General features: G+C 32.4%; 1 protein-coding gene across 2 annotated transcripts in view; it reads left to right on the forward strand.

Moving 5' to 3' along the window:
- The window catches only part of LOC150108873 (serine/threonine-protein kinase unc-51-like), a 400,205-nt gene extending 375,758 nt beyond the window's left edge, over positions 1–24,447 (forward strand). For both annotated transcript variants that reach the window (XM_090410511.1, XM_090410519.1), the window contains 2 exons: positions 8,712–8,802; positions 18,864–24,447. In XM_090410511.1, the coding sequence (XP_090266637.1) occupies positions 8,712–8,802; positions 18,864–18,937 (165 nt within the window). In that variant the 3' untranslated portion in view covers positions 18,938–24,447. The remainder of the gene's footprint in view (positions 1–8,711; positions 8,803–18,863) is intronic.
- The last annotated feature ends 734 nt before the right edge of the window (positions 24,448–25,181 follow it).

Below are 25,181 nucleotides of genomic sequence, written 5' to 3' on the forward strand. Positions count from 1 at the left end.
TGAAGGAAAGATTACAATAACTCATTTTGTCAATGAAAATTTCTTCAAAAGACTAACCTTATATATGCATTTATACACATTGTTTCTAACACTTTCACATCAGGACTATCAGAAGTCTCAACACTATCTTGTGTGTGTGTGTGTTTATGGCTGTCATGGATATCGGGACAGGTTCTCCAATTGTAACCAAATCTGCATGGAGGGGAGTGAATGAATGTGTTTGTTTTATGATATATTAGAAGACAATAAAAAAACAGTAAACAGTGTAAGAGCAAGATGAATGCTTCATGTGTTTGCTATATCTGAATTTAACAGGTGTAAATATGCAAACCATCATTAATGAGCCATGTAAGAATGACAAATATCAGAGAAGGAAAGAACAGGTGTGAATAGAAATACTTTCATTACTGGGCAAATTTAATTAATAATTTACAGGTGTGATATTATATGTGAGTCTTATTAGTTGCTGAGTATAGTGATCCTGTAAACTCTCAAAACATGCATATTTGCATTTATGAGGGGCATCATTTAAAAAGATAAATAAAAGAAAATCTGGGAGACTAAATCAGGTGACTTAAGTCAGCAAGAAACCATTGGAATGCTGTATTTTATTACAATTCTTGAATACTCAGGAATTGTAATAAAGGCAAGGGCAGTATGTCAATGTGTATCATTAAAAAATCAGAGACTGTTCCAAAAGATCATTTTTAAAGCCATTTCTGACGAACTGTTATATCTCAAAAGTATTTAAGAGTAGATGTGTAGATAGCTATTTCGTTGTTTGATCTTTAAGCAAAATTGGGTGATACACCAAAATGTTAGTATCAGAAAAAGCAATTAGCCTTGTCTGAAGTTTCTCCAAATGCTTGCTGTAATGCTTCATGCATGCACATTACTACATCCATTCACATGCTTATACTTCTTTTCTGCTAGGTATTTATTCTTCAGATGAGTTCATTTGCAGCTTTTCATACTACTGCATTTTGTAGTTGTTCAAGTGGATAGCATCTCTGCTTTCCCCATGTGCAAGTTATCAGTTTAAATTTCGTTGTATTATGAATGTGAATATCTTTAGATGATACCATAGATGATTTTCGTTTCAAAGTATGAGACAACCAACCTATTTATTGGTGGCCTGATTTGGCATGGAAAGCATCTTTGGACTCTACAGAAGGGTTCCAGATCATCTAATCCTTAGCTCACCATTGCTGATAATGTGATGTGATGCAGCTTTATAGCTGCCACTTTAATACTGTTAGTATTTTTCCCTACACAGAATTATGTACTATGTGTTTCTGAACATTGTGCATATATATATCATTACCAGACCAATACTAGCTAAGTCTAATTTGTAATCAGTGATATTACCAATTGTGCTAGTGGCTTATTATATATATATATATATATATATATATATATATATATATATTCGAATTCATTTACTCGGTGAAAATGATATGGAAATTAATGAGGTTTGAATGACTAAACAACGAGAATAATAAAGAATGGAGTTTAATAGCAACACCACTAGTTTTGTTGATAAACAACTTCTTCAGGTGTCTAACTACGAAGAATTATATACACAAAAAACTACAGAAACATTACATAATAATGACAACAGATCTAGTATAAACTGGATTACGTGCTACAGTTCCAGCTGTATCTGTATGTAACTGTGTACGAGAGATATCGTGAGAACGCCAGTACTAAACAGTAGAAATGTGCATATCAGATAAATTGTAACTGAGGCTATTATTCAGGTGGGTTGAATCAAGTGAAATTTCTTTAGATTCGAGAATGCATCTCTCAAGTTCATTATAACAATTCTGTATGTTTGAAGTTTGAGACCAGTCTATAAGATGTTGGCGGCCTTCGTCGGAGATTGTAGAGAATAGAATGTGACTGGAGAGAGCGCTAGCTCAGGTTCTGTTGTAGGAAATATCTCTTTGATGTTCCTCAACACAGAAAAGCATTGATTTTTCCATCTGACCGTAGTAAGGCTTTCCACAATTACACATAATCTTGTAAACTCCTGGGTACTGAAGGAAATTATGTTTTTCTTTAGGTCAACTGAGGATGGAACGGAGTTTAGGAAACGTAGTGAAACATGTTTTGATGTTGAATTTCTTAAGAATTTTAGCCAGTTTGGGAGAGAGGGAACTGATAAAAGGTAAAGAGATATACGCTCTTGGAGAGGAAGTCTTCCGTAGTAGGTTGACAATGGTGAAAAAGAAATTTTTCAATATTTTTTAGAGAGAAACCATTGTTCAGAAAGGTCCTTTTTAGAAAATTAAGTTAATTTTGAAGTTCTATCTCATCTGATAATAATCATCTGGCTCGATGTGCCAGGGTGGATATAATGCCAAATTTCTGTGGAGGATAGTGATGGGAGGATGCATGAAGGTATCTGTCCGTATGTGTAGGATTTCTGAAGATGGAGATTTTGATATTGTTAGAGCATCTTGTAAGTTTTAAGTCTAAAAAAGCAAGAGAGGATAATTTCTTTAGAGTCTCGAATCTAAAGAAATTTCACTTGATTCAACCTACCTGAATAATAGCCTCAGCTACAATTTACCTGATACGAACATTTCTACTGTTCAGTACTGGCATTCTCGCAATATCCCTCGCACGCAGTTACATATAGCTGGAACTATAGCACGCGATCCAGTTTAAACTATACCACAGTTTATATCTGTTGTCGTTATTATGTAATGTTTCTTTAGTTTTTTGTGTATATAATTCTTTGTAGTTAGGCACCTAAAGAAGTTGTTTATCAATGAAACTAGTAGTGTTCCTATTAAACCCCATTCTTTATTATTCTCGGTGTTTAGTCATTCAAACCTTATTCATTTCCATATATATGTATGTTAAAGATACCAAGCTATTTTAAACCTGGTTTTTACTCCATTTCCCAAGTAAGCAAACAGACAAATAAGTCAAGTTTGCACCTGCACGTAATGCAAGTCTAAGTGACCCGTACAAGTCTATGCAACCCGTGGTAAAGTTGGAATAAGCGCTGATCACTTTTCTTAATTTATTTATTTATTTACTCGTATGGCATGAATATCAAAACATTCAGTACAATACACTGTCACTTTAATAACATATAAAATTAAAAGTCAAAAGTCGTTTTAAAAACCAATAAAATTAAAAGGTTACATCCATATTGGTCAGATAGTTCATAGCTTCGGGTGTAGCACTTAAAAAGTCCAATTTGTCTCCTGAATATGCTCTGAGATAACACTGAGTCACAATATGGTTCACAGTTTGTCTCTAAGCTCCACAATCACAATGCAGGGATGGTCATTTACCCCATTTAAAAAGCATGTCCGCACATACACCATGACCAGTTCGTATTCTATTAAGCTAAGTCCAGGATTTTTGTGGGAGGTGTGAACAAGCATCCAAGCTTTCTTGTAATTCATTGAGAGAAAATTTTGTGATGGCATCTATATGGCTCTCCCACTGTTCTTGCCACTTTTGCTTCAAGTCAAAGTTAGAATGTAGTAGTAGTTGGGCTAATTGTAGTGATGGATGTCTTGATCTCAATCATCGTACACTTAAGTCTGGGAGATCTAAATGTATTGGTAGGGCTGTGTTCTCCAAGATTTTCTTATACTCTTGTAAGAGAGCCTTAATCCTGCGCAGATTCGGTGGAACAATGTTACTAAGAGCTGGAAGTCAGTGTGTGGGCGTTAATTTAATTGTGCCAGAAATCAGTCTCATTGTATTATTTAATTGGCTATCAACAAGTTTAACATGTGTGCTATTTAGCCACACTGGTGAGCAGTAATCTGCAGATTATCGGCTGTTGCTCCCCATGTCATGCCTATTAGTTTTTGTATTATGTCGTTACGGGTTCTTAACTTAGCAGAAACGTTTGTTAGGTGTTGCTTGTAAGAGAGCATGCAGTTCAGGGTAACGCCCAAGTACTTTGGAAACTTATTATATCGTAGTAAACATCCTTCAAAGAAGATATGTAAAGTGACATCTACCATGTGATTATTAAGGTGAAAGCTTGATACTTCTGTGTTTTCTGGATTGAGCTGGAGCCTCCATTTTTTATAATATTCACCTATAGTTTTCAGATCTTTTGTAAGTACGTCTTCAGCCTGACTCATGTTTTTGTGTCGAATGGCAATTACAGTGTCATCAGCATAACAGAACTTGTGTGAGATGGTAGCAGGCAAGTCATATGTGTATAGGTTATAAAGTAAGGGTGCCAATATTGACCCTTGTGGAAGACCATTATTAAGTTTTCGTTGTTGGGACTTTTTATTTCCTAATATAACTTGAAAGAAACATTCAGTGAGCATGGAGGAAATTAAGCCTGCAGTCCTTTACATGGGACAGTGCTAAGAAATTTGTATATAAGACCTTCACGCCATACTGTATCATAGGCTGCTGTTAGGTCCAAGAAGACAGCTGATGTTTTTTCTTGCTTCTGAAATCCAGCTTCTATGTATGATGTTCAAGTGAGCACTTGATCGCAGCAACCACATTTTTCTCTAAAACCAGCTTGCTCAATTGGGACACGCTGCATAATTGGTATGGACAATCTGTTGTACAGAAGGCGCTCTAACATTTTATAGGTGCAACTCAATAAAGCAATAGGTCTGTAACTTTTTGCCTCCTGGGGTGGTTTTCCAGGTTTAAGAATAGCAATTATTTTTGACTTCTTAAACTGGCTAGGTAGTCGCCCAGTCAATATATCAGAAAAGAATTCACAGAGCCATTTTATAGTATTTGGCCCGCTATTAATCAGAAATTCAGGATGGACACCGTCGAAGCCTGGGGCCTTGCCTGCTTTGATATCTTTTATGATGACTTTCTTCATCTATAGTGAAGATTGAGGCATATTGTGAGAAAGCAGGGGCATTTATTTTTAAAGCTCTAAGTTCTTTCTTAACTTTCTTGGTATGTTAACGGTCCCTAGGTGCCCTTGATATATTAACGATTTGATTAGCTATTTTCTCAGGGGAGATGATTGTGCTTTTTCTTTTAGGTAGATTAGTTGTGGATAGTTGTTGGAGAAGATTCCAAGCTTTTCTACTTGATCGTTTGAAGTCAAGGTTTTCAACCGTATCAATCCATTTTGTTTTTCAAGATGAGTTCAGGCTCTGTAGTAATTCATCTGCTATTTCAGGAGCTTCACTTTTCAGGAACTCTCTGTAGAGATGTTCACTCTCTTCATTCCATCCAGGGACATAATCTTTTCTGTAACCTCTAGGGATATATTTTTTCGCAGTTGATATGATTGCTCCTACAAATCTCTTGTACTCTGCAACTCTAGCAGGTATCCACTGAACACATTTATCCAATTCATTCACAAAATTTCTCCAATTTGCTGTTTTAAAATTCCAACGCGGTCATGGAAAGGATCCTGCTATAGATAGTGTCATGCCAATTTCCAGTAATAACACCGGTCGATGTTGACTGTGTGGGAAGTTAGAAAGTACATATACTATTCTTAATATTTACCCGTAATGCAAAGCCCATCTCCTTAAGGAGATGTGTGTGATGCTATGCATTAAAGGCAAGGGGCCACTACCCAGACCGGTTTCGACCTTTATTGAGGTCTCATCAGTGGGAGCCAGGCTAGGAAATACCAAGGTTAAGTAATACAGAGCTTATAAATATTTTACCAAAAGGTGCTTTGACCTTATTAAATAAAAATCTCAGGATGAGAGATAGATGTAGAAAGTTTTTTACCTTGGGTATAATATATGTTAAAGATACCAAGCTATTTTAAACCTGGTTTTTACTCAACCATATTTCCTAGCCTGGCTCCCACTGATGAGACCTCAATAAAGGTCAAAACTGGTCTGGGTAGTGGCCCCTTGCCTTTAATGCATAGCATCATACATTTCCTCAAGGAGATGGGCTTTGCATTAAGTGTAAATATTAAGAATAGTGATCAGAGCTTATTCCAACTTTACCACGGGTTGCCTAGACTTGCATTATGTGCAGGCGCAAACTTGACTTATTTGTCTGTTTTGCTTACTTGGGAAATGGAGTAAAAACCAGGTTTAAAATAGTTTGGTATCTTTAACATATATTATACCCAAGGTAAAAAACTTTCTACATCTATCTCTCATCCTGAGATTTTTATTTAATGAGGTCAAAGTACCTTTTGGTAACTTGTTTTGGTAAAATACTTATAAGCTCTGTATTACTTAACCTTGGTATTTCCTAGCCTGGCTCCCACTGATGAGACCTCAATAAAGGTTGAATCCGGTCTGGGTAGTGGCCCCTTGCCTTTAATGCATAGCATCATACATTTCCTCAAGGAGATGGGCTTTGCATTAAGGGTAAATATTAAGAATAGTAATCAGAGCTTATTCCAACTTTACCATGGGTTGCCTAGACTTGCATTACGTGCAGGTGCAAACTTGACTTATTTGTCTGTTTGCTTACTTGGGAAATGGAATAAAAACCAGATTTAAAATAGCTTGGTATCTTTAACATATATTATACCCAAGGTAAAAAACTTTCTACATAGGGAAGACTTATTTCATTTTAAGGTAAGGAAAAAATTAGGAAACCATTAATAAATCGTATAAAATATAAAGATACTAAAATTAAAATATACAAGTCATTTGTTAGTACCAACCTGTTTTAATCACATATCCAATTTTGATGTTTCAATGGAATGGCAAATTTGAAACATTTTAAACTTTAATATTAAGTCCCAAAACCATTTGACATAATTTCATAAAATGCAACAAAGAAGACTTGAAAGTAATGTCTAAGAACTGAACACTGGAAAGTTCATTATGCTTGTAATATAGGACCTCATACTGGTTAGGCTTCATCAGACCTTTTGATAAATTTTGAAAGGGGTGAAATTTTTAATGGTTATTGTTTTTCTTCTCTATATGTGTAGTTTTTCAATATTTCTATGTATTGCATTATTGAAGTATCCTCACAACTAAGTCAACTTGTAGTGAAGTTAGCTGTTGTCATTGTGCAAGTAGCTAGTTGTTAAGATACTTCAATAAAACAAAGTGGTACGATAGACTTTGTATTGACTAGTGACATCCACTAGATTAAAGTACAGATGAAAACCAAAATATAATTATTGATCATTTTGTTATTTTGATAATGTGACTTCTGTTATCTTATTGATAACAGCATCGCCACAACCCTAACTTCTTCCTGACAAAACCCTAATAAAAGGTTGAAAAATACAGTCTGGGGAATGATTTTTTCAAAAATTAGGACAGCACACATACTGGAAGGTGCATCGAACATTAGAAGTGAAGAATGCAAGAGAACTTGGGATGACTGTGGATATGATATATTGCAAAGGCTGTGAAGACATACCAGAGAATTGCTGCAATATTGAAGAGGATGTTGACCACAAAAGATAAAGGACGGTGGTCTCATTGTATAAATCTCTGATAGGACAGCACCTGGTCACCAGGATTTGAAAGAGATGAAGTAACCTCGGGGTGCAGAGACAGATAACAAAAATTATATCAGGACTGTGCAATGTTGATTATGAAAATAAACTGAGGATTGCAAAGTTTGGTGGATAGATGACAAAGGCAGAATATGATTGAGACATTTAAGCTGTTGAAGGGTTTATTATTGGGTTAACACTGAGGAGATTTTTCTTATGGTAGAACAAGGAGCTACTCCTGGACATTAGAAAAGGAAGCAATGAGTAAAAGGGGAAGAAGCAAGTTTTTGCATGGAGAGTGGTAGGAACATTGAATACATTGTCTGAAAGGGTGGTGAAAGTGCAAATGGTCGGTGAGTTTTTAAGAAGTGGTATGATAGACTTTGTATTGACTAGTGACATCCAATGATGAGTCTTGTGATTCCATGAAGATTAAGAAAATGATAATAATTATGGGATTCCTAAGTCAACTGCCCTCATAGTGAGAGACAGTTGCAGAGTATCTGATGTGCCAGATTTTATTGTTTATGTTTATTTGCACATAAATGGAAACCCCAAATACAATTAGGGGTTTATAATAATTTGATTTATGTATTTAAATAAAGCTCATCATGAAAACCATTAGGAAAATCAACCAGTTTAAAACTTGTAAATGATATAGATGTAAGAGGTATTACCTCTCCTTAAATATGGTTTCATTCCCTACAGCAAGAATGTCACAAGCATTGTCATGTGGAATTAATACTTTTAATAAGATGTGCACTCGACATTATAAAGTAACTTTATGGCTTAAACATAGCAAAACTTATATATATCGGACTTTGTCAGGAAGACATATTTCATCCAATCACAAAATTGTGATTGGATGAAATATGTTGAAGTTTTTAAATAAAATTATATATAATTTTTGTTACATGTGTAAGCCGTAAAGTTACTTTTTAATGTCATGTGGAATTTCCATATTTGGTTGTTAGAAATCACTTGCTGTTCTTTGTTGTCTTCTTTCAAAAGTTTTTTTTTGGGGGGGGGGGGATCAAACAATTGTATGGATTCAGATCCCTAATTCATGACTATTTATGAGTCATAAATTGATTACATGATAAAGAACATATATTTCTGTTTTATAATTTTTTTCTTAATATGATTTATCAGCCTTTTAAAAATTTAATAACTATAGCACTTCTCCAAGTGTTGTCTTTTATAAACATTGGACTGGGCTGATTGTTTTATCGTTTATAAGTCTCGGAAGAACATATATATTTCTGTAAATTATTTAGATATTTATATGATGATTTATCATTTATAGTGTTTCCGTCGCTACCAAACTGCCCAAATTTTACTCCATAGTCTGGCACAGCAAGTAAAACATGATGAAGATAAGAAACTGCTCAGCAAATGTAAGATATTATATTTAATAATGTTTTAGAACTTTTTATGTGAAATGTAATTGTACTGAAAGAAAGTACTCTAACATGTTAGACTCTTCAAACTGAGTTTTTTTTTTTATTGGAGTAGAGACCATTAACTATATTAAATTTAATGTTTTGCTGATAGTAACAACTGGTATCTTCAGAGCCATTAAAACAATTGAATTGAAAAAGTATGTATAGCATGACATAATTACAAAAAGATGGAAGTGTGTGAGGGGGGGGAAAAAGAATGAAAGAATTTCTAACCTTGTTTGAGATGATAGCATACTTTCTCTCTAAGAAGCTGCCTGTGATTTCACATTCTAAATTTCAATTGTTAATTGTGTAGCAGGATATTCCTGGAAGTTGTTAGGTTGTAGGTGATTTTTTGTTTGCCAGGTATGAGACCACCACCATCATGCTTATTGAAATCCTGATATTTTGTCTCTAACAGAGGAACTGGATTATTAAACCCTTTAGCATCCACTTTGCTAAATGTATTTTGTTATGAGTTTATGTTTAAAAAAAAAGAGGAGAGGGAGGTCACAAGGTAAAGGAATCTATTATGCAGGAGGGATTAGTTGGTTGGTTGGATTTACAGCCAAAGCAGCTGATGCTATGAGGCTGGTATATTTGTCTGTAAATTGCGTTTGTTCTTACGGCTATTTTTACATCTTCATTTGTGGAATGAAAAATCCTATGAAAAGAAAGAATGATAAATATCCATTATTGCAGTAGTTCCAAACCTTTTGAAAGCAGAGGACCCCTATTTTAATTTGAAAAATACAGTGGATGGAATTGCAGTTGACTAATTTTATTTTAAATCATGGCCTATGTTTTTGCATCCAGTACTAGGAATACTAGAAAAGAAAACAGGTCATGTGAAAAAAGAAAGCATATCAGCAAAAAAAATAAATAAACTTTATTTTTTTTTTTAATATGTTGTTTTTATTTACATTTAATTGTGCCACCTTGCACTGTCAGATCAGGTTCCACATTTATTATATTTCTGTATTTTGATTTAGTGTATAAAAGTGCTGAAAAAGGGGTACTTAAGGGTCAAAGCTGTATAACAGGAGAACCTCACCAGGACTTCTGACCTAATGTCTAATCCTCACCCTCTCGTGGTGCACCCTGTTAGGTATCTACCTGGATGCTGAACGAATGAGAATTAGCTGGAAATTTAGGATTTAGCCAACCAAATTGTATGCTTATTGGCTTAAACCACAATTTTAAATGATGGTACAACATGATAGAATTTAATGCCAGCAGGGGCATTGCCCGGTTAAACAAGGCCTCCGTTGTTTTCACCAGGGAACCAGAGCAAACAGTGAAAAGTCAGCAACTCGAACAAATCCTAAAACTGGCCACAACTCAATATCATCAGAGTTCATAATTGATACTGTCGTCATAAGAAGCCAGAATGGCAAAGAAATGGAGCTAGCTGAGTAGTTGGATAAATACCAGATCGACATAATAGGGGTGACTGAAACAAAAAAGACCAAAACTGGTGAGATCTTTCTGAGCAATAAATACAAAATGTTATATTCAGGCAATGACAATCAAGGAAAAGAAGGAGTAGCCATAGTATTCAACACTAAATACAAGGCTAATCTTCTTGAATGGCAGGCGATTTCAAGTAGAGTAATGTGGGCAGATATCAGAATGGAGAACTGGACAATGAGACTTATTTGTGCTGTGGTCCCACAGAAGGCTCTACTAAGCTAGAAGTGAAGGAAATTTTTTGAGGCTTTAGAGAAAGCACCTGACACAATGAAAAATAAAAAGTTGGTCTTTGTTGGGGATCTAAATAGCAGAGTAGGAAATGATTGTCAGACATGCAAAAATAATTTGGGAAAATTTGGAGAAAAGAGCAAAGCTAATAATAATGGCAAATACTTGTTGGATTTCTGCTCAGGACATGGATTGGTTATTACTAGCAACATGTTCCAACATAAAAATGTGCACAGATTCACAGGGAGAGACGATCCAAGGAATAAGTAAAGTCTCATTGACTATGTTATTGTTGATAGTGATGTTTTCTCTCTGGTGCAGGACACTAGAGTGTACAGAGGATTTGAAATTGGAAGTGATTGCCATTTAGTCTTGAGCCGGATAACATTGAATTTCATATTGAAAAGAAGAACATGTAAGAAAGTTTTAAAGCACATAAAAGTTGAGAATCTCTCTGATGTGAACTGTACACTATAAAATATATAAACATTATTCAAGAAAAAATGAAAGAGTTTGAGGAGAGGAACCAAACCTTGGAGATTCATTAGCAAGCCCTGAAGAAAACATTGATTGATTCTGCCAGAGAGGCATGTGGTGAGGTTGTTTGCAGAGATAGAAAAATCAGAATCCCATAGTGGACACATAAAGTTAAAGAGGCAGTGAAGAAAAAGAAGAAAGCATATCAAAAGTTCCTGGCAAATAAGTCAGATTATGTTCTTAGAGAATACAGAGACAAATATAAGAAAGCTAAACACTGTGTAAAACTAGCTAAACAGAAGTCATGGGAAGTCTTTGGTAAGAACATAGAAAATAAATATCAAGAAGGTGGCAGGATATTCTGGAGGTTGTTGAAGACGTTCAGAAATGGAGGAAAGAGTGCTATAAAAGGAATTAGAGATGATAAAGGTGATATGAAAACTGGAGAAAAAGATATCCTTGAAGTATAGAGTAATTACTTTGAAAAATTTGCAAATGAAACTAGCAGTGATGACAGTGTTAATAATCGGTGGGGATTTTTATATTCTATGATATTCATAGATATTATCTTAATATTAATCCTACCATAGAGATAATCTCTGTTTCTAACAATTATTTTTTTAATTTTCGAGTGTACCTATATATGCACAGGGGTTCACTCCAATTGGTGCAATGACCTTAACTCTTTCTTTCAGAATCCAAATAATCACTGACTCAAGACCAAAATACAAAATAAACACATTTAATATAACAAAAACAATATATATACACTTCAAACAAATATTACATAACTAATTACAAATTAATTGGATCCAAGGCCTTTCAAAAACAAACTTACACTTAAGACTAGACTAAACACTTTGTTTGCACAATCACAAAATGTTTATAGCCAGTTTCTTTCTCTGTCAAGGCCCTTTTCCGAAGATATGTGACTTTATTCTTCATTTTCACAGGATCCTTTACCATCAGTTATGTAGCACACATTAATTCTTCCTGACTTAATTCTGTCTCTTATCCAGTAGAAATAATAGTTAGATCTGGCATCCTTAATACAGATGAAACTTCCTAATCATTGTTTTCTCGAACATTCCTTTAGAACGTAAATAGCAAATTCTTCTTTTATTCACTATATGCTTATTTACAGTCTTACTCTTCCAATTAAAAAAAAACTTAGAGCTCTACAATTTCCTTTTCGGAATCTACTATAAATCTTTCAATTAGTGTTTCCTCCAATATTCTGTTTAAAACACATATAGCAATATTTCCCTTTTATTTATCCACATACTAATTCCACATTAAAACTTAATAGTTCCACGATTCCTTTTTCGGAATATACTATTAATTTTCCTCCGACTGTCACAATAAAACTTAAGTTCCTCTGAACCTAAATATCTGCCGGCCTGTGTTCTAAATTCCTTCCAAATGCTCTCTTGTTTACAGCCGTTACTCAGATACCGAACGCTTTCTTGTCAGCTGTCAATCACTCATCAAACTTCTCGACAAGCATGCACACTCCTTGAAAGTGGCAAGCGAGAAACTAGGTGTAATGGCTGGCACGTTGTCTCCATTAGCGACAAGAGAGAATGTCTTCATAAAAACACAACTTTTGATAATTTTAAATTACAATAAAATTCTTTTAAGTAACACAGATATCAAATCTGGTAAGTACATCAATTTTTTAAATTCTTTACATATCATTTTTGACAAAACAATTTCAATAACGGGCACATCGCAAGTGCCGACAATGCGTGTTATGAAACTAAAACTAATAAACATTTTAACATAAACAATACGTAAAAATATTCACAAGTTTAAATTATGATTATTTTTAAAACAGCACAGAGATAAAAAAACACTGATCAGGCATGCAATCAGGAATGCATATCCATACTTGAAGTAGAAAAAGCCATCAAAAGTCTGAAATGTGGAAAGACAGCTAGAGTAGATGATATTCGGCCAGAAGGTTGAGAAGAATTGTGGAAGAGAAGCTTGGTGAAAGAGAACAAGTTGGGTTTAGGCCAAATAGAGGCCATCAGGATCAAATTTTTCACGTTACAACAAATAGTTTAGAAATCATGGAACTATAACAAAAATCTGTATTTAAGTTTTGTAGATCTGGAAAAAGCATATGACAAGGTGCAAAGAGAGAGGCTATTCAAAATTATATCAAGCAATACTTAGTCTTTAATTGAGTTGTAAGTCAGCAGTTAGAATTGAAGGAAGTACAAGAAGATGGTTTTAATATTAAATATGATGTCAGACAAGGATGTACATTATCCCCTCTGTTATTCATTGTCTATATGAATCACATTTTGAAGGAAAGTGGTATTAAACCTGATATCAAAATTGGAGGTGTTAATCTCGGCTCTTTGCTTTATGCGGATGATGTTATACTTCTAAATAAATCCACTACAAGTCTGCAAGATTCCCTGACTAAATTGAATAACTGTTTTAATAGATATGGTATGAAGGTCAGCAATAAGAAGACAAAGATAATGAAAATAGGCAGAAGAGTTGAAAATATCAACTGCATTGTGAATGGAGAACCTATAGAACAAATAAAACATTTCAGCTACTTAGGCACGATTTTCAGTGAAGATGGTAAATTAAATATGGAAATAGACAACAGAATCAACAAAGCTAGTATGGTAGGAAGTCAGCTGAATAAATTTATATGGAATAAGAGAGAAATTAGTCAAAACACTAAATTAGCTGTATACAAGACAGTTCAAACCAATTTTAACTTATGGATCTGAGAGCTGGGTTAGAAGTAAAACACTTGACCAAAGACTTGTGACTGCACTTGTGAGAGTCGTGAGAAAAATTAAGGGCATGAATAGATGGCATCAATGGCAATATCATATTTGAAAAGAGGATATTAGGAAAGAACTTGACATAGTTAGCATCCAGGAATGTGTTAACAGAGCTAATCTCAAGTGGTATTGTCACTTACAGAATGGGAGAGGAAAGATTAGCAAAACGTGTTCTTTACCACGTTAGCAGAAAAAAGACCCAGAGTTAGACCAAGATATATATGGATTGATATGGTAAAAAGTGCCTTAGAAGAAAGATAGAAATATAAGATCTAACAATGTTGGAGCCTTGACAGGTAACAGATTGATTTGGAGGAAAATTGTAGATAGAAAGTTAGTAATGATGTAAATTTTTCATGTAGTACTATCATAGCCTGTACACCCCTTGAAGGTAAATATCAGGAATTTGATGATGATGATGATGAAGTGCTGAAAAGTCATTTCTCACAAATAAGTCATATTTGTGAGAAAATCATAGTCATACCAGTATAAGTCACAGATAAGTCATAATAAATGGCATTAAATGTTTCAGCACAATTTGTTTGTTAGTTCTGCATGTTCAGAGCATAAATATAACCAAAACTAAATCAAACTATATTTGTTAAATAATAATTTTAACGAAATGTGAGAAGAAATCTCCACCAGACTGTTTTCTTTATTACTTATTAAGCCTTTTATTATTTTTACACCTTCATTAAAAGGACCCTTAATCCATTTATTATTGAAATGAGGGGATGGGAAATATTTCATAAAATTATTTTTCAGTGTATTCAAATGTTCAGTAAAATCATTGAGCATCAGAAAATGTGAGTAATGTCAGAAAGATATGATAAGATGGGACCATAGATCTAATTTCTTTATCATTGCTTTCAACATTAAATATTGTTGTAGGTGCATCCTATAGGCTTAACTTAAGTTCATTCATATATCTGAAAATATCAGCTAAGTATGCAACTATACACAACCATTTAAAATCCTTGAAACAATCACTGAAAGAATATGCATCATTAATTTAAAAAATTCTAATTTCTTCATGTAAATCAAACATACAATTCAGTTCTTTTCCGCATGAAAATCACTGCACTTCTACACATATAGGAGTAATTGATTGTGATCGCTGCCAATTATTGACAAATCATATTAAATACACAAGCTATAAAAAAAAGTAGAAAAATGCATTCGAGCAGTAATGGTAAGGATATATCGATATGCATACACATCAAGAGACCACAGTGGGTTGTCAGTCTGTATAGTCTGTGGTAGTACATTAAGGCTGTTCATAATATAAAACATTTATTTTAAAAACTGAATCTCTTGTGGATACCCTCAGATGTTACTATGGACCCCGTGGGATCCACGGACCACATGTTCGGAACCACTGCATTATTGTTTTATAGCTAAGCAGCATAACAGTAATTACAACTTTGAATGAGAATTTCCTTGATATTGCCAAGCCCTGCTCATGAGCACACATATACTTGCCTTTTATTAATGCTTATGATTAAGGGCCTGTTTTATATGCTGCTCATTAGAGAAGACTGGACAGGAATCCTAACAAGTTTTTTTAACACATCATGACTGTTTATTTTGCTTACTTAACTGTGAAACATTAATAGTATTTAATGTACTTTCTTGTAGTAAACTGAATTTCTTATTTTCATTTGAAGTACATGTGTATAAACTGGACTTGTATTAATTTCTTTTTTGTTTTTTCACATTCCACATGATTTTTGTCTAGTGTTCAGCACATACAATATGCTGCATTTAATGCTGTGCAGAAAATGGTGCAAAAAAAAAAAAATTACAATTTCAAAGAAGATTGATGTATACAAAGTATAATAAATGAGCCATTAGTAAAATAAACTGTGGAAAGTTATGGTCTTGTTTTACAAGTATTATTTTTACTTTCTTAACTATCCTGTATTATTGCCAGACAAGTCCTAATAAATCACTTCTATAAGTTTTACAAAATCAAGACTTGATTCATATTAAGGATTGAGTGCCTCTGTAATGCAGTTGGAAGGATGATTGAAAAGACCTGAGTTTGACTCTTATTGTTCATGCAAAGGACATTTCTCTGAAATTAAAACTTTTTTTTTTCATCTTCAATTATTAGTTGTTAGAGAACACTAACTTATAGGAATAAAAAAAAAAAAAGGGGGGTGTGAAGGATTCTTCCCTACTAGATATCTCATGATTTTCATCCTATGAACAAATTAATTAGCATGAAAACATACAGTGAAATGTAGCAGTGAATGTTGGTGTGTGCAATAGGTATGTAAGAGGTATTTGAGTGTAATCTAAAGGAATTGAGGACTTGAATTAAGGGATTTGCTTAAGGTAAAAACTATATCTTGAAAAAATTTTAAAATATCAAAATCCTGAATAGAAAGCTGCTTTATGCACCTGGAATTGATGCTTTGTTTGTATATTTATCAAATAAAATATACAGAAATTAGGCTCCAAAAAAATATGGTATTTTTCTGAAAGTATTCACTCCTGCAGAATACTTCATTCATGCTAATTCTGTATACTGATCTATGCAAAAATTTGGAAGCATTAATCCTCTGAAAAATAGAGCATTATTCATCTTAAGAAATAATACAAAAAAAAAAAAAAAGAAAAGAAAGAAAGAAAAAAAAAAGAATTAGACCTCTCATACAGTCATTTCATCCCCAGTGGTTATCTTAATTAAACTACGTATAAGATAAAATGCTTTATCCCCCATCAGTAGAATTTCCACTTGCATTGCCTTTTCCTTCCTCTTAACATGTTGGGTTTATTGGCATGTCATGGCCAGGAATTTGGCTTCATGTAAACCTGATTAATGTTCTGATTGGGTGATTAATCCTATCGACATAGTCTGCTGTGTCTGTTTTACAGAATGGAAAACCCTGTCACCTCCACATAACCCTATCTTAACTTTTCTTCATTTGAAAACCCTTGTTGGAGGTTCTTGGCATGCTCTGTGGGATTTGAACCTGGTTCTTTCTAAACAGAAGTCATTATTCACTTAAATTATGGAAACTTTTCACTTGTTGTGCCTCGTTATTAATGTTAGGGTTGCTTTCAAGCCCTAAGCAGTCCTCCTAAGGTCTCTTGGATTTTGCAAAGATTTTTTCTTACCCTGTCCCTCCCCCTCCCCATGAGGGCACATATCAGGTATTTGATTATGATGATTCTTTTCTTATATTATGTTATTTATACTGGTAGAAATTAGGGAGAATGACATTTCTGTAATTTATGGTTTCACTTAATTGGAATTACAACAGAAGTAGACTAAGGCTATGTGAGAGCATGTTATGCCTGTTGATTTTGTGCATTCTCTGCCTGCTTACTCAAAGTGTGAAGTAGCTTTTAAAGTGATATGTTTAGTCTCCAGGGTTTTCAAATTAACTAACTATTAGCTTATTCATGGTACTAATGTACGATAGGTTTACAACAGTGGAATTGATACATTAAAAAATGTTCATTTTTTATTATGTACTGTATCACAGCTCTAATTTAATTGCTGTTTTACTGTAAGTTGTGAATGATAATTTAAAATATTGATTTAACCATTATGTGAACATCTAGCTTATAGGTTAGTCTACTGTGCTGAAAATAATAAGTAATAAATAAGGATAAGAGAAAGATTGAGAAGCAGGCTATGGAAAGATAGGTGGATATACAATGGGTATGGCAGATAGTAATGGAATGCATTTCAATGGGTGAGGGGATGGAGATTGGGATCAGTCATATCTGAAGACCTACAGAGTTAGAATGATGGAAAGGGATTGACAAGGTTATGGGCGCATAGATGTTGATAAGGTTGTGAATCATTGTAGGTTAATAATGATATGAGCATGATTTATGAGACTTCACATGGACTGTTATATTTGCATTCTAATGAAAGGAATATCAGTAATTAGGGAGCTGTATTTGTGACATTGATTGAGTGCCCAAAGTAATTGGTATGAGCACAACTTGATTAACTAAGAACACTTTGCAAGTCAGAATTGAAATGGAAATTAAAATCCTGTTCTCCAAGAAGAAATATCTTCTTGGAGAACAGGAATGTGAAAAGAGGTGAAAAAAGAAATCTCCCTCTCCCCTCCCATTAATGACATAGGAATTGGGCTCACTCAAGGTGGAGGTAGAAAATGGTAGTACATGTGATCACTCTAAGGCTGTTTGGTGTAAGATTGAAATAGAGTAATGTATATCTAAAGGAATGCCATTATTGGCCTACAAGTGTAAAGGACAGTGACCCTGAAAGGTTTAGACAAATTGATTAGGCAAGTAAATTCTTTTTTTGCCTCTAAGCACACAACACTGATTAGTTAGAGGTTTTGCTATTTTTTGTATATAGATCTGATCATTAAAAATGAATCACAGGAGAGTATGATAGATTCAATGTCAGTTAGATGATTGACATTGAATCTATCAAGATTCAATGTCAGTTTCAATTATCAAGATTCAATGACTCCATGAATGTGTAACAAATTATAATATTTTCAATTATTAGTTGTTAGAGAACACTAACTTATAGGAATAAAAAAAAAAAGTTCTTCCTCTTGATACGGTTTGATAAAAGTGATATTCATTGCTGGGTTGACCGAGCAAGTAGTATATCTTCTCTCCAGCCATTATGTCATGGGTTTGAATCCCACTGCAGTGAATCACTATGTTTATATTATCTACAATTTATATTTAAATATAAAATAACAATAAAATATGTTAAACTTGGAAAAAAAAAAAAAAAAAAAAAAAAAAACAGCATTTTTTTGCTCATTCATGGAAGTGGATTATGAGGACAGGTTTTATTATCTACAGATTATAAAAGATTACAGGTAATAAAACCTGTCCTCATAATCCACTTCCATGAATGAGCAAAAAAATGCTGTTTTTTTTTTTTTTTCCCCAAGTTTAACATATTTTATTGTTATTTTATATTTAAATACATTAGTCATTTTTATTTTTAACTTTATTTTAAGCTAACTAATTACAAATGTATTAAGATTCTCATAAATTTTTCCTTTTCAGATACCAATGCTGTAGAGCGAAGACTTTATGTACTTCAAAACCAAGGTTATGTATATGCATATGATACAGCATAACATTTTTTTTCTTTTTTTTTTTTCTTTCTTTCTTTCTTTTTTTTTTTTTTTTTCAAGACAATTAATAGTATTTGCCATCTGAAAAAGGAACCACTTAGAAATATATTCTATTATTTAGTGGTATTTATAGAGGGCATCACTCTGAAAACTTGCAGTTATTTTCCTATTTTAAGGTTTGAAATTACCTCAGATTTTGAATATAAAAATTAAACAACATCAAAAAAGCAACCTTGGAAATGATGACATGCTAGCATTTTTTGAACATATTTTTGAAATAGTTGCTTAATATATAAAGAAAAAAATGCCAATAATAAAGATGCATATTCTTTTCAGATTAGAATCCTATTTTATATATTATAGATGACTCTTATAACTTTTTTTGTATAAATACAGCCTAATTTTTTGTATACTAACTGTAATGGATGTATGGTAATAGTGAAAATGCTATAAATCATTGGTAAATATTAAACTACAAAAGAAGTTTGGAAATAGCTGTTTATATTATTTAATATATTGATGAAGGTTTAATTTTTTTATTTTTCATTTATTTAATGCATATTTCTATCTTGATATGATTGGTAGAAGACAAAGTGCTTCCCTTGGTGAATTTACATGGTTTATTTTACTTTTTAGAGATTACCATCTATCTACAATATTAAAGAATCTTTTCCATAATTCCATCATTTAAAATGATAGTGTATAATCATTGCATGCATAACATAAGTTTTCAGCTTGATTCTTCACATTTCCAGTGCAGCAATAACCTCATAGAAAATACATTTGTGTATGAGTAGGCAAAGCAATTAGGTGATACATAACAAAATGACATATATATACACTGCACTCTACATACTTGTGGAGACTACTTCATACATGAGTACTGTAATACTGTCCCATCTTTTCTTCCATTCATGTTAGGCTTAGTGGCCTGTCATAGTATAATACTGTATTACACACAGCAAAATGTTGTTCATTCAGGGTTTTTTTTTTCTCAAATCACATTAGGTTGGTTGCATTTAAGCATGATTAAATGCAACCTGGTTACACACTATCCTCAGTACACTGAAATAATTTTGAAAATGAAACTGTGAACAAATATAAATATGACCTATGTATTTTACTTATTTTATTTTTAAACCTATCCATCTATGTAATTATTTTTTTATATAATTTAATTCTTCCTTGTACGTTTATGTGCCATAGTTTATAAAGGTCAGTGAAGAAAGGCTTTGGAGGTCGTCTCTGTATGTGCATAAAACTTAATAAAGTTGAATTCATTACTATATGCTAAATATACATATATTCTGCATATATAAGGGTGGATTTGACCTTTCACAGTATATCAATAACTTCGGGGGTGGGGGGGGGGGAGAAATAGTAATATTTTTATTGATGGCTTTTGTAAATACCTTTATTGGGTTATTATTTACTACTCTTTTAGCAGTCTTATAAACCAGTATGAAATTATTTGTTTTCATTAACTGTAGATATATGCTTTTATGTAGAAATATGCAGGGGTTTTTTATTTTATTTTTTACAATACCAATGAATATTGGTGGTCAAATTAAAAATATAATCAGATTCATTTCAAAAGTATATACATAAGTGGACATAATATATTCAGTAAAAGTGAACATATTTATATTCACTATCATTCAGCATCATTGAAAACATATCCCCCCCCCCAGCAACAAGCATAACTGTACAAAATAAATGACATGAGCATCATTTTATATCTATGCCAAATGATATCATATAAAATTGCACATTACATATTAAAAAGTAAGTAATAGAATAGAAATACAATGATTCTGCATTGTCATTTCAAAATAAATTTAAAAATATATGTTTGGAAGAAGTAACAATTTTAATAATTTTAAGATATTAATATATCAATTAAAATAAGAATTCAGAATCTCATGGATAGATTTTGTTTGTTTAAAAGCATTCTGAGTTAAATTATAACCATGTGTTTATAGTAATATTCTATTTATCACTTTGTTATGCCAAGAACAGAATATTTTTAACTTAAATAATACCTTTATCATGTATGCCTGAAGGTGTTCTACATGAAAACATAAATACTTGCAGTATTTAATTTTATAACAAGTAAGACATCATGTATGAATTTCAATGAAATGCTATGCATAGTGAATTCAAGTGGGGATGAAAAACATAGAAAGATTTATTTTTGAATCATGAATAAATGTTATTTCAGTTTTTATGACTGTATAGTACTAGAATGTGTATATTTCCTATCTTTATATTATTTGTTTGTCCTTTGTTTTGTTAAATTTGTCATAATTTTAATGTTCATGCATTTTATCTAATTTATTGTAAATTGTATTATATGTATTTGAATGAAATTTCATTTTACAGTATTGTAACTAATTTACTTAAGTGAAACTTTATACATACTTTTCCCCCTATTAAAATCATATGTACAGAATATGAACCAAAAGATCTATGTTCATTAAAGTGAATTTCTGTTCATATATATATGTGTGTGTGTGTGTGTGTGTGTGTGTGTGGATAGGATCACATTTTTATAATGATTTTTCATAGTGATTGATTGATTGACATAAAAATGTTGCCATTTTTATATCTGATTAATGTAAAAATAATAACAATATTAAACATAAATATCTGTATCTGTTTCCACAGTATTTAATAATTTAATATTTTCTTATGACTGAACAGTGACATAATTTTATTGATTGATGCCTTATCAAAATGGGTTAGTACATTCGGTTCTCATTGTAATAAACATCATCATTATAGCTAACTCACTCATTGCGGTAAACTCTCAAGAAATACCGGCCAAAGTCTTATAGCAGCAGTCTTAAAGGAAATTCGTTATAACAAACTATTCTTTTAACTCCTAATAAGTTTGTTATAGTGAGAGCTGAATGTATTATATGCAATGATTTTTTGTGTATTAAAAAATATATTCAAACTGGTAAGAAATTGAAAACTACCATTTTATGAAGTTTTATACTTACGTGTATTTAACTGTAAATACTAATATATATATATATATAAGTTACAGATACCAAAGCATTAGCTGGTATTTATGCTCTAAAAGAAAAGGTACAAATTTAAACATAATAAAGAATAATTGCATTGTATGAAATTCATTTCACATGTTGTAGCTCCTGCATATAAGGTTTTATAAGTGATTTTATAAAGTCATGTATAACTTTTTCTTTCTATACTTTGCTTCTTGCAGTAAAGATTTGAGGACCAACTATTTTTAAAATGCACTACAGCTTGTTTAGTTAAAATATTGAAAATAAAGTGATATATGTATATTGTTGATGGCTCACTCTACTGTTCAAGTGATGGCCAGAAGAATAAGATCTAGATTTTGTGTGTGTGTGTGTGTGTGAGAGAGAGAGAGAGAGAATAATTATAAAAGAAGATTGCTTCAGTTAAATTTCCCAACTTTGACTTAATTTTTTTTTAATGCATAGGTGTTTTTATTATTATTTATTTAACATATTGCTAGTGTGTTAAATAAGACATGAAGCTGAATTTTCCTAAATTTTGAAACAGTGTATAGTTTCTATTGTTGAACAAGATCACATTAATATAAACATCTAAAATTTTGCATGGTGTGTGTGTGTGTGTGTGTGTGTAACTGGGTTGATATTTATGCTCTGAAAAGTATGAAGTTTGCATGGTGTACTAAATAAAACTTAAAGTTAGAAAGAAATAATTTATAAGAGTAATGAAGATAACTATTTCATTATATGGAATAGTGTATAAGTATAATCTTTAAAGTATGTTTTAAAGCAGTGAGTTAAGTATAAATGTATTATACACTTCTTGTAAAATCTAATACCACTGATTGACTGAATTCTACAGTTTAAGTTTTACTATTATTATTATTGAATTATATTGAGTTTTATCCGACTACAATTTCTATAATTTGCATCTTAACACAAAAATGTGAATAATGTGATGGTTTTTATATTGCTGTATGTTGTATGAAAATGTGTGTCTGCAGTAATTTATTATTTATCATTTTATTTTATTTGCTTTTGTATGAGCCTAGCAATAAAACTTGTTTATCATCCAATCATGTTGTTATTTCAAGGAAGAAACAGACATCTAAGAATAATGAAAACACTTGAGTAAATTATTACTGATATTTTTCCTTGGTCACTAAGTTTTCATAGACATGTGCTTGCAGACACAGCCATGGAAAGTTAAACACAGGCTAAACTCAAAATTATGTAATCCTGCTGTCCTAAGTCCTCTCTCAGCATTTGACAGTCTCATGATAATCTTCCAGATTGTTCATAGAGTGAGGTAGCCAAATTTATTTAGTTTAGGTGAGCGTTGTAAAGCTGTGCATATTCCATGCACAGTTTCTCCAGTTTGTATTTACATTTGAATTTAAATAAAAAAACCTCTATGGTAAAGAGGTTTTTATTATAAATTCAAACCTAAGAGATGGCTCTTGGTATAGAGCTCTATCCCTAGCTGAACAATGTTCACCAGTCTGGGAGATTATCGTCACAAAACCATGCTGAATGATCATGATTCCCTTATCATGCCAATAGAGGTTGCCACTTAGAATAGTGGGATTTTGCCATTTTGAATTTAGCATTTGTTTACCTTCCTGTGGTCAAACCTGCTTGAACACATATCATTTGGTCACCAAGGCAAAATATTGGTGAAATATTAGTCCTGGACCTCTGTTCATTCCTTGAAACAATAACATGAATGATAATCAGCATCTAAGTATCCATACCAGGTTATCATCCACTGTTCTCATGAATAGGCAGCTGTCAGTAAAATATAAAATCCCAGTTATTTTCTTTGTGCATATCATAAGATGTATAAAAATCAAGGAAATGATATATAGTTTTATGAACTAAGTTCTTGATGTTGTTTGCTATTGGCTCAAAATAGGACCTGGAATTGTAATACAACTGTATGAAAGTTGCATGTTTTTGGGTGTTGCCTTCTTTCATCAAAGTATTTAAGTGTCATTTTATGTTGAAAGAAATTGGTAGTTTTGTATTTCCCTAGATGAAGAGTTGATAATGGATAACCAGCATTTCATTTAACATATTTTGTTGTATATGATTTACATTAAAATTATATATATTGTTCAGCTTTTTTTATGGCAGCTGAACAAACTAGACAGCATACTACACAGAACGAATTTTACTGTGTACTGTGCAGTCTAATAAACTGACAACTGTATGATTTTATTAATTTTTGTGTGTATAAGTGAGTGAATGAATTATTTATACTGGTTGAGAGAAATAGCCCTGCCTGCTGTATGTATATCCTATTACAGCTATTTTATTACATTGGAGGTGTGCAAGTCACAAAACTGCTGTATTTAATCTGTACATAGTGCACTCAATGTGTTACATTCGGACTCTAAAATGGGGAATCAACACTCTTTTCCTCGCATCATCATGAGTGCAACTTTAAGCTGTACATTTCTTGTGATGTATGTCAGTTTGTAATAAACTATTGTGAAGTTTCAACATGTATTATTTTTGATATCTTAAGAAAATCTCAAACTGAGAAAACAATTCAATTGAAATTAAATTTTTAAGTTAAAATACTTGTCTGGAATGAATTAGACATTATTAGTATTTGGTATTGTTTGCTTAGAACACTAAATCAGTGTTTTCCCTATCATTACAATGACACCGCACTAACCAGGCCTTCTCACTTGATTTGTCAGGCTACGAGATGACTACATTCTGGAACTATGCACTGAATGATATGTAGTGAATGCATTATTAACTTGGTCAGAATTGTTAAGATTCATATAAGTTCATACAACATTAAGTAGTTGGTGACAAAAACCTTATAGATTGACAGAAAGATGCAAAATACATCATCCTAAACCTATGAAATATAGATGGAAAATGTTATTTTCATTGATTCAGAGGTGGAGGGGGCAGTCTGCCCCAGGCGGCACTTTGAATTTTTTTTGAACTTTTGCAGTTAATTCTAAAATACAGTGTCGAGAATTCATTTCCAAATATTGTACTACTGCAAATTTTCCTCACAATTGCTGTAAGTGTTGCTAGTTGTGAGAGGAGTTTTTCTAAATTAAAATTGATTACCTACGTTACTATGAAATAGACTTCGAAAATGTCATCGACAATTTTGCTAACAGAAAAGCAAGAAAAATAACATTTTAGATTGTTGAAATTAAGGTTTTACTTCAAAAATAAACATAGTGTTTTAATTTATTTCCCTATACATG

The sequence above is a fragment of the Typopeltis vanoorti genome, chromosome 2 (genome assembly GCF_054136105.1).
Source record: "Typopeltis vanoorti isolate ZY-2024b chromosome 2, IOZ_Tvanoo_1.0, whole genome shotgun sequence".
Lineage (NCBI taxonomy): Eukaryota > Metazoa > Arthropoda > Arachnida > Uropygi > Thelyphonidae > Typopeltis > Typopeltis vanoorti.